At 40.8% G+C, this 15,253-nt stretch overlaps 2 protein-coding genes across 8 annotated transcripts in view; one reads left to right on the forward strand and one right to left on the reverse strand.

The window, feature by feature from the left end:
- LOC128702155 (zinc finger protein ubi-d4 B) overlaps positions 1–10,256 on the reverse strand; it is a 389,189-nt gene extending 378,933 nt beyond the window's left edge. Inside the window, exons 1-2 of one of the 6 annotated variants that reach the window (XM_070091760.1) lie at positions 10,018–10,256; positions 4,416–4,445 (exon numbers count right to left, since the gene is read on the reverse strand). In XM_070091760.1, coding sequence (XP_069947861.1) covers positions 4,416–4,445; positions 10,018–10,061 — 74 coding nt within the window. In that variant the 5' untranslated portion in view covers positions 10,062–10,256. The remainder of the gene's footprint in view (positions 1–4,415; positions 4,446–10,017) is intronic. The other 5 variants (XM_070091755.1, XM_070091761.1, XM_070091757.1 and 2 more) reach the window with 5 other exon arrangements.
- Positions 10,257–10,758: 502 nt separating this feature from the next.
- LOC128702197 (PEST proteolytic signal-containing nuclear protein) overlaps positions 10,759–15,253 on the forward strand; it is a 57,992-nt gene continuing 53,497 nt past the window's right edge. Inside the window, exon 1 of one of the 2 annotated variants that reach the window (XM_053796325.2) lies at positions 10,759–10,844. In XM_053796325.2, the coding sequence (XP_053652300.1) occupies positions 10,829–10,844 (16 nt within the window). In that variant the 5' untranslated portion in view covers positions 10,759–10,828. The other variant, XM_053796315.2, reaches the window with a different exon arrangement.

The raw sequence follows: 15,253 nt of genomic DNA on the forward strand, positions 1-15,253 counted from the left end.
GAATGAGAATCAGATTTAATCCAAGGAAAGGTAGGGTAGCTCCAATTCCTAGAGTTAAAAAGCCATTCTTATTTTTTTAACAAACCGGCCATCTCCCACTAAGGTACAGTAACCCAGAAAAGAAACACTTTTACTACCATTCACTATCACTGTCTTGCCAAAGGGGGGCCAATACTACAGATCAAAACTACAAAAATCCCCACCCCTCCTTCAGAGAGTAGGCACAGTACTTCCTATCTCCATGATTCAAGTCTGGTTAACCAGTTTCCTTGAATCCCTTCATATATGTTACCTTGCTCACACCCCAATAGCACATCAAGTCATAAAAATTACCTGCCTCCACTCACTCCTATCTAACACACTCACACGCTTGTTGGATGCCTAAGCCTCTCACACACAAAACCTCCTTTACCCCCCTCCCTCCAACTTTTCCTAGGATGACCCCTACTCCATCTTCCTTCAACTAAAGATTTATGTGCTCTGCAAGTCATCCTATTGTGCTCCTTCCATCCATCAGCATCAAAGAAATTCCCTCAAAGAACATACAGGCTCAGACAATCACATAAGTAAAAGCCTGACAAAATCAGCCATTACAATATTTTTAAGCTGGAAAAATTATAGCACTGATGAGTCCCATTGCATACAATAAAAAAATCATTTGAAATCAAATTAAATAAATTCATCACTGATGTTATTATTTACCATTCTCAATAACTATTCAAATAACTGTATCCAATCTCCCATATAATAAGTACTTTTAGTGATGTATTACTCCATAAATTTTGTTGAAATAACTAGAACTATGCCCGTAGTAGTCATTAATATTTCAAAAGCGATAAATTAATTTTAATTATACAGAATATTTATTCTAAATATAGAAGACTCTCACATTTCATGCACCCACAAATTGTGTTCTCAATAAATCACAATTAAAGTTTTTTTTACCCAAGTTCATGTTTTGTGGGAAAATAAGAGTGAGGTCACATCATGAAGTTGGGAGAAAATAAGCATATGTTTTTGCACAAAATCTGGCTAGATCACTTTGTGGGATATTATTCCTCCACACCTAGGGCAAATCCATTGTTTTAGAGGGAGGCCTAGCCTGACACCTTGTTGTAAACAGCCACTCTCACACTCATACCTTACTCTCGTGGTTACCAATTTTCTTTCATTTCGTCACCCATTTTGTCTGTGGATATTAACAATGGCACCTAATAAGGATACTAGTGATGCTGGAGGTGCAAAGAAAAAGTATGAATATGAAACAATGCCCATTTTGAAACAAATAGTGGTGACATATATGCTTAAAGCTAGCACATATGTCACAGAGATGACCTGTACCTTCAGCGTCAGAGAATCTACACTATGTAGAAACAATAAAATGAAGGAAAGAGCTTGTGCATAAATAATCCAGATTGTGACATACTGAGAAGAATGTCAAGAGGTCATTACAGCTAAATAACACAGAAAGGTTACTGAATGTTTGGACCGAGCGGAAAAAAATAAGGTACACACTTAATGCCTTATGATAAGGTAGAAAGTCCTATTATATAATAAAACTGTGTAAACAAAACAGAAAATCTTCACAAGAATGTTCATTTAGTTCTGGATGGTTTAACAATTTTAAAGTGAGTGGTTGGCTGCAAGAAAGAGCAGAGATGCATTACAGACTACTTTTAAATTCCAGTACAACCATAAACTATAGAAAACGCTTGATGTAATGCACTAATAGGAGGACCGTCTGAGTGTCTGGTAAATCAGAATGTATAAAAATAGGAGAAAAAGCACTAAAATTACCCTACAGTATACCTAATATATGACTATACACACAATTTACAATTCTATTACAATAAATATTGAATTTAAAAAAAAAAAAAAAAAAAAAAAAAAAGAGGAGTTAAAAGTACATAATTCATGCAGTGGATTTTGCCCATTTTGTTTTGTAAGTCCATTATATCAAGAGTCTACCGTACTGATAACTTTATATTAACTCTGCCATTCACATTAATACAAGAATCATTTTCATCCACATCAACACAAGAACTACAGCCATCAACCTCAGCCTGGTAAGGCCACAGCATCCCTCTCCATACATTTGAAGATCAACATGCACCAGCAACCAGAATTTAAGATAAAAATTAATTATTTTATGTAACATTATTTTAGCAAAGGTAACTTTTTTAATGAATAAGTCTCGAATACAAGGATCTTATCAACTATCTCCACAAGTTTCTAGATTAACAAACAACAATAACTAAAACATAATCTATGAAACACTATTATCTATGACAAATTAAAAATTTAAAAAATTTATTGACTTTTCCAATGTGTCAGGAATGTAATTCTACTTTTCCACGTGTTCTTCAGTCCACCTACAGTGGAACCCCAGTTTTCGAACTTAATCCATTCCAGAAGGTGGTTCTAAAACCTAAACAAAACATGCGAAAACTGAATAAATTTTCCCATAAGAAATAATGTAAATACAATTAATCCATTCCAGACACCCAAAAATACTCACAAAAAAATCATTTTTTAAAGAATAAATATAGTTTTACAAACACAAAACAATGATACATAAATATTAATAAATATAAACATTACATACCTTTAATGAAGACTCTTGTTGGCTTATGGAAGACAGGGAGGAGGAAAGAGGGAATTGGGGTTACTGTTTGGAAGGGGAATCCCCCTACATAAGGACTTCAGGTAACAAGTCCCTCTCTGGGGTTATTTCCCTTCTTTGTCTTTTAATGCTACTAGGACCAGCTTGAGAGTCACTGCACCCCTGGACAGATATTTTGTGCACCCCTGTTGCACAAAATATCTGTCCAGAGAGGACTGTTTCTGGCATCTCTAAGATTTGTCTGAAGTGGGACAAGGTTCTCTAATTGAACATGTTGCAGATATGGCTTGTTTCAGCTTGGTCAGGGTGATATTTCTCAGCAAAAGCTTGCACCCTACTCCACATTGCATAAATCTCCTTAATCTCTGAAGAAGACACCTCCTTCCCTCTCTCTTCCTCCTCCTCTGAAGCAAGTTCCTCAGCTGCATTCTGTTGCTGTTCGAGTTGAAGGTCTTGCAGCTTTTCAGTGGTTAGCTCTTCCCTGTGGTCCTCTACCAACTCTTCCACGTCCTTGTCACTCACATCCAACCCCATGGACTTCCCCAATGACACAATGCATTCCACAAGAAGCAGAGGGTCGACAGGGTCAGCCTCAAACCCTTCAAAATCCTTCTCTGGGACACAGTCTGGCCACAATTTTCTCCAAGCAGAGTTCAAAGTCCTGGAAGTCACTTCCTGCCAAGTCTTACCTATAAGGCTTATGCAATGGAGGATATTGAAGTGATCCCTCCAGAACTCTCTTAGGGTCAATTCAGTGCCCAAGGTCACTTCAAAGCACCTTTGAAACACTGCTTTGGTGTAGAGTTTTTTGAAGTTAGAAATGACCTGCTGGTCCATGGGCTGGATGAGAGGAGTGGTGTTAGGGGGCAAGAACTTCACTGTTATAAAACTGGAGTCCCTAGACAACCAGTCTCCCAAGTCTGGAGGATGAGCAGGAGCACTGTCCATTACCAGGAGGCACTTGAGTGGCAATTTCTTTTCCAGGAGGTATTTTTTCCATACTCAGGCCAAACACATCATGGACCTACTCTTTGAAATTTGACTCTTGACCCATGCCTTATTATTAGCTTTCCACATCACACACAATTTACTCTTGAAGACACTGTTTTTCTTGAACACACTAGGATTTTCAGTGATACACCAGTAAAGGCTTTCAAAGCGTGCAAAAACCAGGGTTCCACTGTACTTGATTTCACTTATACTGCAACACTAATTTTCAGAAGTGTAACATGTGCAAAATGTTAAGAATTAAATGTATTATCATATCTTGTCTTTGATAAAGTATTACTAGTAACATAAAACAGATAAAAAAAATCACCATATAATAGCACCTTTTAAGTTTAATAATCTGCTCAGAATTAAATACTGTGGATCATGTGAAAAAATTTCATAAATACATTTTTTATTATACCTTACCTCATTCTCCTTAGTCACAATTGATATTTAAAAAAAAAAAAGCTTAAAAGCACATATTTATAGAATTAAGCTCAATAATACTAATTATTCACAAGTTAAAATTTTAATTCTTTGTGTATGCATTGCAACATTAATCCTGAATCAAATCCTCTACAGTATCTTATACCTACAGCATCTACTACACTGCAGACCATGACAGGAAATACAGTACTACATGTACTGCAAGCCTTGCCAAAAATTTTCTTTGAAACAAAGAATATCTTGGTCTTTAATCATAATGCCAGATTAGGTAAACAATGATGACATCAATGTCCTACTATCATTCATAATTCTTAGAGACCTGACTAAAACATGAGTTAAGATGTATACAACATACCTGGGAACACAGCCATGCTCAACTGTAGACCTGGAAAAAAAGGGAGTTGGTACTGCAATCTTCTGTACAAATGAAAAGCAATGTAAAAGCATCATAAACACTAGATGCAGTGGTGAGTACATATTTGCACAACTTACAACCAATAACTAAGACCTTAATTCCATATGGAGCAATACAGTATACATAATTTTACATACGTGCTAACAAACTTTAATTAGAATCTCAGGGACCTAATCATTAACCATAAACTAAGCCAAATCATTTGATAAATGCTACAGATTTTAATGTTACCTAAGTTAAAGAGACGATCCTTAAGTTGCAAGCTTTCCAAACACCATGTATTTGCAGTCTTGCCTTCTAATATCATCACTTACCAAACCCACCAGAATCACCAGCACATCTATTTCTTCATTAAAATAAATATCAGCCAATGTGATATCACCACAAAAAGCAGACATAATAACTGTGAGGACAGCTGATCACTATGCAATGTTTTTCATAATGACCATAACCAAAACACCAAATGAAATAAAACAAAATCTCAGATTCCACAATGAAGCACAGTACACACACTTACAATATGACTTCACACTGCACTATTTGCTGGCATCAAAATTCAAGAAGTGCAATAAAAAAAATGATAGTGCATGACAATTTTGATATACACATTGTAAAGCATTAAAGAATCAGCTAGGACAAAAAAGTTGGTATTACATGCTGTAGCATAACATTGCGTAAAAAATTTGAATAGTACACTCCGTAGTACATGACTCCTTTCCTCCCACTGCCAACTCACACAATCTTGAGTTGCATTCTGTAAATATCTTTAAGGGAAAAATTTTCATGTATGTACTGTACATATTTAATTACTGTGTGTAGGTGTGAATGACAGAGGTAGGTAGTTTGCCAGTGTGAGTGCTTGTTAGCAGAGGAATGTAGTGTCCAGCACCACCTGCCAGGCTCTCCTCACAACCCCTTCCTTGTGGAGGGTACCTGGAGTTTACCTGGAGAGGGTTTCAGGGGTCAACGCCCCTGTGGCCCGGTCTGAGACTAGGCCTCATGGTGGATCAGGGTCTGATCAACCAGGCTGTTACTGCTGGCCGCACGCAACCTGACGTACGAACCACAGCCCGGTTGGTCAGGTACTGACTTTAGGTGCCTGTCCAATGCCTTCTTGAAGACAGCCAGGGGTCTACTGGTAATCCTCCTTATGTATGCTGGGAGGCAATTGAACAGTCTTGGGCCCCAGTCACTTACTGTGTTGTCTCTCAGAGTACTCGTGGCACCCCTGCTTTTCATTGGGGGAATGTTGTATATCCTGCTGAGTCTTTCGCTTTCATATGGAGTGATTTTTGTGTGCAGGTTTGGTACCAATCCCTCCAGGACCTTCCAAGTGTATATCATCATGTATCTCTCTCGCCTGCGTTCGAGGGAATACAGATACAGGACCTTCAACCGTTCCCAGTAATTTAAGTGCCTTATCGCACTTATGTGTGCCATGAAAGTTCTTTGTAGGAGACAAGCAGTCACTTGACCCTCAATTCCCAGTACTCATAAGTCATAAGTGTTATGTTCACAAATTTCTCACAAGCAGTGTCCAGAATATCTTGCTACCAAGTTTGTCAAGGCTGGGAACCAAAGCAGTTTATAGTACTAGGGGAAGGGAACACAACTTTGTAATACCCGCAGTACAGTAGTGTGAACATTAATTGGAACAGTGATGAAATAAGACATTTATTTGGAAAATTAATATTTATTTGAAAAATACACAGAAATGATAAGACAGATAACTGACTTAATACAATATATGACTACTCTTTACTTTTGTATGCATTGGTACATGCTTTGGCATAGAATTGGCCAATGTTTAACACATTTTGGCAAGTTCATCATGATATCAGGTCCTAATAACAGCAGCGATTAGCTTCTCCATAGTTGAGCCATCCTGCTTGCGATCCTGTGTTTGGTCACTGCCCATAGATTCTCAACTGAATTGAGGTCAGGAGAGTTTCCAGCTCAATTTAGAATGCTTAGCCCCACTCTCTTCGAAGAGTGTCAGCATTTTTCTGGAAGTGTGGCATGAAGCAAGATCCTGCTGGAAAATGCCTTCTCCATCAGGAAAGTCTCTATCCACAACGAAAAGCAAATGAATTGCCAGGATTGCCTTGTATTTGTCGCTGCCCATCGTTCCCTAAATAACAAGCCATCCAGGGTCTTTAGCAGTAAAACTACCCAAAAACATAATCTTAGGTGGGTGTTTTAGCACCTGTTGAATGTGTCCATTCCAAAGAGGTTTGCCTTTGCTCAGTCTCACTACCATATAACATTTCTCCATTCATCTGCGTCCATCCCTTATGATCAAGTGCCCATTGCAGCTGTTTTATCTTCACAGCAGCAGTCAATAATCATTTCTTTACATGCTTTCTGGCAGTTCTGCCAACTTCAAGGAGCCTTCATCGAACAGTTGAAGAATCAACATTTATACTAACCAAAGCCAAATATCTCTGTAGATCTTTGCTGGTTTTCATGGGATCCTTCACACTATTTCTTATGATAACCTTGTCATCATGAGATGTTGTCTTGCATTTTCTTCCACATCTTCCATAATGCAGAGTTCCACAATCACCAGTGTTGCCAGCTCTCTTCAGAATCCGACCAATGGTTGATTTTGCCAGGGTCAAATTTCTGGCGATCTGTCTGCTACTCAAATCAGCATGTTTTCTAAGAGCTACAATACTTGCACACTTCGTAAGTGTAACATCCATCATGAATTTCAGCAGTAATCATGAATTAAGGGGAGAATTTGGCAAAACCACATTCACTCACAGAGCACACTTGCAGGAATAGCCTTACAGAACAACAGATGTTGTAGCACTGATGAGTTGCAGGGTAATGCCACAGCTGAATGGTTGCCAGAAGTCAGTAGCAAACTTTTATGAAAAAGAGCCCAAACTACATTAATTAATCTGGAGACTAAGACAAAATTTACCCCTGTCCCAATTAATATGCACACTACTGTAGGTGGTCAGGCTTCAAACACCCTTTATTGTACAGCAATAAAGGAGCAGAATGGACTGCCTGTACATGACAAAGCCTGTCCTAGCATGAGCCAGTTCAGGAAAAGGACCAAAAGGTGCCTAATGAATGTAGCAACAGAAAAGGAGGAGAGTGATTTCTTGTATAGCTAACATACATGTACCTATTACTGTGATCTGATCCCCTCTTTAATGTTAATGTAAATAATTCAGTTCACCTTATTCCTAGTATATCTCTTTTTATTGTAAATGCTTTTAACATAGCTGAGTTACTTAGCTGTTTTAACTTTTAAGGTTTAAATAAGATATTACAAGGACCCCAATGGAAATGTCACTTGGCTTTTTTTGGGGGTTATCCTAGGTAATCTACACATGTGCTGCTATGTATGATAATTTATGTAACTGTATTTAGGTGCACCTCTATATCTTAATAAACTTTCTTTGATGTTAGGTTGTCTTTTTACTGCCCTAACCTGACTTGACTTTATGGCCCTTGAGTGTTAATATAATAATATTGCTGTTTTCTCACTTTATTCCTTTAAATAGCTTTCAGTCTATTGTGTGTGGGTTTTACCATGTCCATCTGTTAACTACTGTTTGTCCCTTCAGCCCATATATGCACCCCATTTGGGTTACCAGTACTGAGGGAGTTAAGGGCAATTAAGCCACAACTGTAGTTGAGATCTGGCAGATATTAGGCCATAAGACCTCTACACTGTGCCTCCACACATGTGGAGTTGGATTCCCAGATCTAGGCATGTTGCACTCCTTGAATTCATGCTCAATGATCTGTATGAAGAAGGTAGATTAACACACATCAGCAAATGCTATGTAAACAAAGATAATAAATCCCCACCAAAATGCTTGTCATGCCAGGAGAAAACAACCTGCCCAAAACTAACCAGAACAGAGATAATATCAGTGTTCATTACAGAACTACAACCCACCACTGGAATGTTTACAGAGTGGCCCTCCAAAAGCTGGGCAGAACTAGGGCCAGAGCCAGCAACTACCAGTTACCTGGATAAGCCAGGTCCTGGGTTGCAGCCATGAACCATGTCCATGCAGAGGTCATCAGGGGTCATTTTCATGGAGGAACTAGGAGAGGAGGTTGGTGCCTTGACAGACATAAATGTTAAATGATAGAAAGAGAAAGAGAGCACAGAGAAAAAAGTGCAGAAAGAAAGAACTGGGAGATTATTTGTAAACTAATATAAAGAAATCACTGCCCTGTCACTAGACCCCATACTCCACACTAACACTACACAAATAACCTCCATGTAGGAGAGGGAAAATCAGTGTAGGTTATTTGTGTGTCGGTTATTTGTGTACTATTCTATCGATGGTATTGTGACATTTCTTTTTCCACACTAACATGATATAGTGTAATTTTTTTTGTTGGGTCACCCTTTATCTACCTGGGCCACAGCCTTAGCAAAACTGCCTATTTAAACTCTGAGCACTAGAGTTGCCAGCAACATTCACATAGTAATGGGCGAGAGTGAACCAACAAGAACATCATGAATTTTACACCTTCCATTACCACTCTTGGATATGTGGGTGAACTCCAGATACAGTCTCTCTGCATCTACGGAGACATCAAATGTTCCTGCGCTCGTAGAGACAAAGATGGATATTTGATGGATTGGACTAGAATGCAAATGACCTTCAGAGACCCTAATCTCTATGGATGCTATTGTCTGGAGCCTACTCTTATTGCTATAACAAATACGGTCACATAAGGAGAGGAAATTATAGTAATGCTGGTACAGATGATCATCAAACACACTTTTCCCCTTCATCAACACACATAGCAGTCAAGCAGTAATTTTTCTCCTACCCTTAGCTATGTGCATTTGGAGTGGCCAATATCCCAGGATCAAAATGTTTCCATCACACATGTTAATATTATACCTAATGCCTTTAAATCCACATCAAACTACTCCCTGGTCTTTGGAATGAAAAATTGTCTTAAGTTGGATGGTATTAAGAATGAGAACACAAGTTCCCTCAGGGAATAAACAAAAAATAAAGAAAATAAAAAATAAAGAAAACAATAAATAAAGATGAAGTTCCAATTAAATAAGGTTTAGAACCCCTCTCCCCAACCATAAATGCCACTGTACAACCCTTTACCTTTAAAATTAAGACTGACATTGTTCTATAACAATGTGAGTCTGCCAGGAAAGTCCCAACTTGGTTCCCAAGGAAAGTTCTGGGTCCCAGTAAGGTACCCCAGCAAAGCTCTGGGCCTTAGCAAGGTGTTCCTAAGGGTTCCGGGCTCCAGTAAGTTGTCCTAAGAGAACCCCTGGGAGACAATAAGGTGTCCTGAGAGCCCTGGGTCTCATTAAGTTACCCTATGAGTGCTCTGGGCGCCAGTAAGGTGCCATTTGAAACCTCTGAGCTCTAGTCAAGTGCCCTAGAAGAATTCTGATATTCAGCAAGATGCCTCAGGAGATCCCTGGGCTCCAGGAAAGAGCCCAGAAAACCCCAGGGGCTCGCCCCCCTCTGTGTGTTCGCACAAGTGTCATCATCAGCTGTGTTTCCAAGGCCTTTCCTTCACCTACCTGCTTATTTTCTCCAAGTTTGTCTGCACCAGCGTGTCGGCCATATTTATGGTGAATAAAAGAGCTTCTAATGTGGCAAAATAAGTAGAAAATTAGCGAAAAATCGTCAAATTCCGGCGTCCATTAGTAATTAGTTGTGTAGTCGTCGCCTTCGACCCATTTGTTTACTAGATTGTCTGGCGTCCGGAGGCTGCAAGTGGCAGCAGTTTCTGCGTCGTGTTAACACATCTATGCACACAATACTAGTATACATAAATATATTATTTTATTTGATATACAGGACATTCACTGGAGGGGTAAACGCTCGAACATTAGTTTTCAGTTATATGTCTGAGTTCAAAATTTCCAAATTAAAATTTATTCCCCTCAAATTCATTCGGAGGCAATTAAGAATATGATATGTGCCAGAAATAATAATAATAAATACGTTTGCTTGCGCGAAGAACATGTACGTAAGTGAGAATATTAAATATATTTTGCTATTTCTACGATAAATTTCTTTACTGATATTTTGTTAATAACGTATTCGAGTTTAGATTTTACCCCGAACTTCAGCTATGAACTTTCTCAACCACACATCTGTTGCCTAATAAATTACCAAAAAAAGATTTGAACAGTACATGAATGTATCAAATATCTTCTAAACGCTGAATACAATCTTTCATATTTTAAGTATAAAACCATGTAGAGGGAAAAAATAAGCGTCACAGTGAAAGAATCGGACATTAGTCGATACTTGTGGGTCGTCGCGCGCACACCAGTGTCGGCGTCGTCAGTAATTTATGAGCTTCGCTTCTTCTTTTTAGGCAAAATGAGTAGGCGAGAAGGTAGTGTGACGCTGCTTCTTCCTCTGATATCAGAGATACTTTACAGATTTATATAAGACCGGACAATGTACAGGGTAAATTCTATTTTGAGTGAGTGGGTGGTGGTGCGTCAGAGAAGCTTAATAAAGCTTCACTTGTTACCTGCCTTGTGCACACTTGTTACCTGGTACACACTTACCTGGTGCACACGTGTAAGGCAGGTACAGGAGCTTACAAAAGCACGGCGATGTGTACTAGTGCACTTGTTACGTGGTGTACGTTACCTGGTGCACACTTGTTACCCGGTGTACACATTACCTGGTGCACACTTGTTACCTGGTGTACACATTACCTGGTGCACACTTGTTACCCGGTGTACACATTACCTGGTGCACACTTGTTACCTGGTGCACACTTGTTACCTGGTGCACACTTTGTTACCCGGTGTACACATTACCTGGTGCACACTTGTTACCCGGTGTACACATTACCTGGTGCACACTTGTTACCCGGTGTACACACTACCTGGTGCACACTTGTTACCTGGTGCACACTTGTTACCTGGTGCACACTTGTTACCCAGTGTACACATTACCTGGTGCACACTTGTTACCTGGTGTACACTTGTTACCTGGTGCACACTTACCCGGTGTACACATTACCTGGTGCACACTTGTTACCCGGTGTACACATTACCTGGTGCACACTTGTTACCTGGTGTACACATTACCTGGTGCACACTTGTTACCCAGTGTACACATTACCTGGTGCACACTTGTTACCTGGTGCACACTTGTTACCCGGTGTACACATTACCTGGTGCACACTTGTTATCCAGTGTACACATTACCTGGTGCACACTTGTTACCTGGTGTACACATTACCTGGTGCACACTTGTTACCCAGTGTACATATTACCTGGTGCACACTTGTTACCCGGTGTACACATTACCTGGTGCACACTTGTTACCTGGTGTACACATTACCTGGTGCACACTTGTTACCCAGTGTACACATTACCTGGTGCACACTTGTTACCTGGTGTACACATTACCTGGTGCACACTTGTTACCTGGTGTACACATTACCTGGTGCACACTTGTTACCCAGTGTACACATTACCTGGTGCACACTTGTTACCCGGTGTACACATTACCTGGTGCACACTTGTTACCTGGTGTACACATTACCTGGTGCACACTTGTTACCCGGTGTACACGTTACCTGGTGCACACTTGTTACCCGGTGTACACGTTACCTGGTGCACACTTGTTACCCGGTGTACACGTTACCTGGTGCACACTTGTTACCCGGTGTACACGTTACCTGGTGCACACTTGTTACCCGGTGTACACATTACCTGGTGCACACTTGTTACCCAGTGTGCACGTTACCTGGTGCACACTTGTTACCTGGTGCACACTTGTTACCCGGTGTACACGTTACCTGGTGTACACTTGTTACCCAGTGTACACGTTACTTGGTGCACACTTGTTACCCAGTGTACACGTTACCTGGTGCACACTTGTTACCCAGTGTACACGTTACCTGGTGCACACTTGTTACCCGGTGTACACATTACCTGGTGCACACTTGTTACCCGGTGTACATGTTACCTGGTGTACACGTTACCTGGTGCACACTTGTTACCCAGTGTACATGTTACCTGGTGCACACTTGTTACCCGGTGTACACTTGTTACCCGGTGTACACATTGGAAATAAATGGTATAAAATACCGACACAATGGCAATATAAACACAAATGCAGTATAATGTGATCCTTTATTGACTACGTTTCGCCCACACAGTGGGCTTTTTCAAGTCACGAACAGAACTACCTGGGGTGGAAGGAACGCGAGTATTTATAGTCCGGCTGAGGTCAGGTGAAGAATGCTGCATCTGATGATGTACCGAGTTGGGTTGTAGAGTCTAAAAACTTGGGTAGCTTGGAAAGGAGACTGGACAAGTTTGTGAGCAGACCTTCTACAGTGTTCTTATGTGGGATAGCGATGAAGAAGTTTCTTGGCAAGTGGTTCAGCTATGTTATAGAAGCCACTATTCTGGTTGAAGTTGTCGGATATAGAAATAAGTGATGATTCCAGGATTCTTCGGTATTGGGTGTTGTCTTCTGTGGCGATAAGTCTTGAGTTTCTGTAGTTTATCAAGTTATACGTGGGCGAAACATCAAGGGACCTCCAAACACGTATTTCAGAACACCAATACGCAAGCAGGTCTGACGACACAAGGAATGCCTGCGTACAACACCGTAATTCACACAACCACTTGATAAACTACAGAAACTCAAGACTTATCGCCACAGAAGACAACACCCAATACCGAAGAATCCTGGAATCATCACTTATTTCTATATCCGACAACTTCAACCAGAATAGTGGCTTCTATAACATAGCTGAACCACTTGCCAAGAAACTTCTTCATCGCTATCCCACATAAGAACACTGTAGAAGGTCTGCTCACAAACTTGTCCAGTCTCCTTTCCAAGCTACCCAAGTTTTTAGACTCTACAACCCAACTCGGTACATCATCAGATGCAGCATTCTTCACCTGACCTCAGCCGGACTATAAATACTCGCGTTCCTTCCACCCCAGGTAGTTCTGTTCGTGACTTGAAAACGCCCACTGTGTGGGCGAAACGTAGTCAATAAAGGATCACATTATACTGCATTTGTGTTTATATTGCCCGGTGTACACATTACCTGGTGAACACTTGTTACCCGGTGTACACGTTACCTGGGGCACACATGTAAGGCAGGTGCTTACAATAGCATGGCACTGTGTACTGGTGCACACTTGTTACCTGGTGTACATGTTACCTGGTACACCCTTGTCACCTGGTGCACATGTGTAAGGCAGGTGCAGGTGCTTACAATATCATGGTGTGTGGAAGATTGAGACACTTATTCAGCATATGGGAATCTTTATTCAGGAAACGTTTTGCCACACAGTGGCTTCATCAGTCCAATACAAAGAGGAAGGCGTAAGGAGAGGAAGAGTATGAGGTAATCAGTCCCTCAGCCTGGAGTCGATGTGTTCAGTCCATCAATCTTGTAGAATGTACAGCATAGGGCCATAGACGTGGCTTATATACTGTGTGGTGAAACGTTTCCTGAATAAAGATTCCCATATGCTGCATAAGTGTCTCAATCTTCAACTTGTGATGAATGGTTTGAAAAACCAACAACTGTCAGACACTGCAGCATCATGGGATCTTGTTACAAAGAATTCTTCAACACTTGTTCAACCTTTGGATGAAGACCTACTTCGACTAGTGGATGGTACCACTATGACCCCGCCTCCGCCTGCTTCACCTCGCCTCACTACAGTATATAAGCCATGTCTACGGCCCTATGCTGTACATTCTACAAGATTGATGGACTGAACACATCGACTCCAGGCTGAGGGACTGATTACCTCATACTCTTCCTCTCCTTACGCCTTCCTCTTTGTATTGGACTGATGAAGCCACTGTGTGGCGAAACGTTTCCTGAATAAAGATTCCCATATGCTGCATCAGTGTCTCAATCTTCAACTTGTCGGTTTTTCAAACCATTCATCACACATCATGGTGTGTACTGGTGCATGCTTGGTACCTAGTGCACACTTGTTGCCTAGTGCAGGTGTTTACAGTAGCATGGTAGTGTGTACTGGTGCACGCTTGTTACCTGCTGCACGCTTGTTATATGGTGCTTGCGTTACCTGTTGCACACGTGTAAGGCAGGTACAGGTGCTTACAATAACATGGTGGTGTGTACTGGTGCAACCTTGTTAACTGGTGCATGCTTGTTACCTAGTGCAGGTGTTTACAGTAGCATGGTAGTGTGTACTGGTGCATGCTTCTTACCTGGTGTACACTTCTTACCTGGTGCATGCTTCTTACCTGGTGCAGGTGTATAAGAACATAAAGAAGGAACACTGCAACAGGCCTACTGGCCCATGCGAGGCAGGTCCAAGTCCCCTACTGGCTTAAGCCAATGCCCTAACCTAGTTAGGTCAGGTCACATTCACTTAAGGAAGGAGCATGGCATCCGACTTAGTAGCACAAGCTAGTCAGATCCAACTCACACCCACCCACAGCCACTCATTTATTTATCTAACCTATCTTTAAAATTACACAAGGCCATAGCATCTATGACGGTACTCGAGAGTTTGTTCCACTCATCCACAACTCTATTACCAAACCAGTGCTTTTCTATATATGTACATACAAGATTTAAAAAAAATTAACATGACAGTGACTAACTAATCAAGCTCATTGTCAATTTTACTGCATTCATGGGAAAGCGCTAAACCATAGAGGTCCTGCAGCGCCTTGAGGAATGCAAGACATTCAATCCACTTCGATCCAAGAAATTGGAGCACGAGTGCAGTCATGCTCCTGACCAGCATCTAGGAACCTCCCTTGAAGGAT

The sequence above is a fragment of the Cherax quadricarinatus genome, chromosome 37 (assembly GCF_038502225.1).
Source record: "Cherax quadricarinatus isolate ZL_2023a chromosome 37, ASM3850222v1, whole genome shotgun sequence".
Lineage (NCBI taxonomy): Eukaryota > Metazoa > Arthropoda > Malacostraca > Decapoda > Parastacidae > Cherax > Cherax quadricarinatus.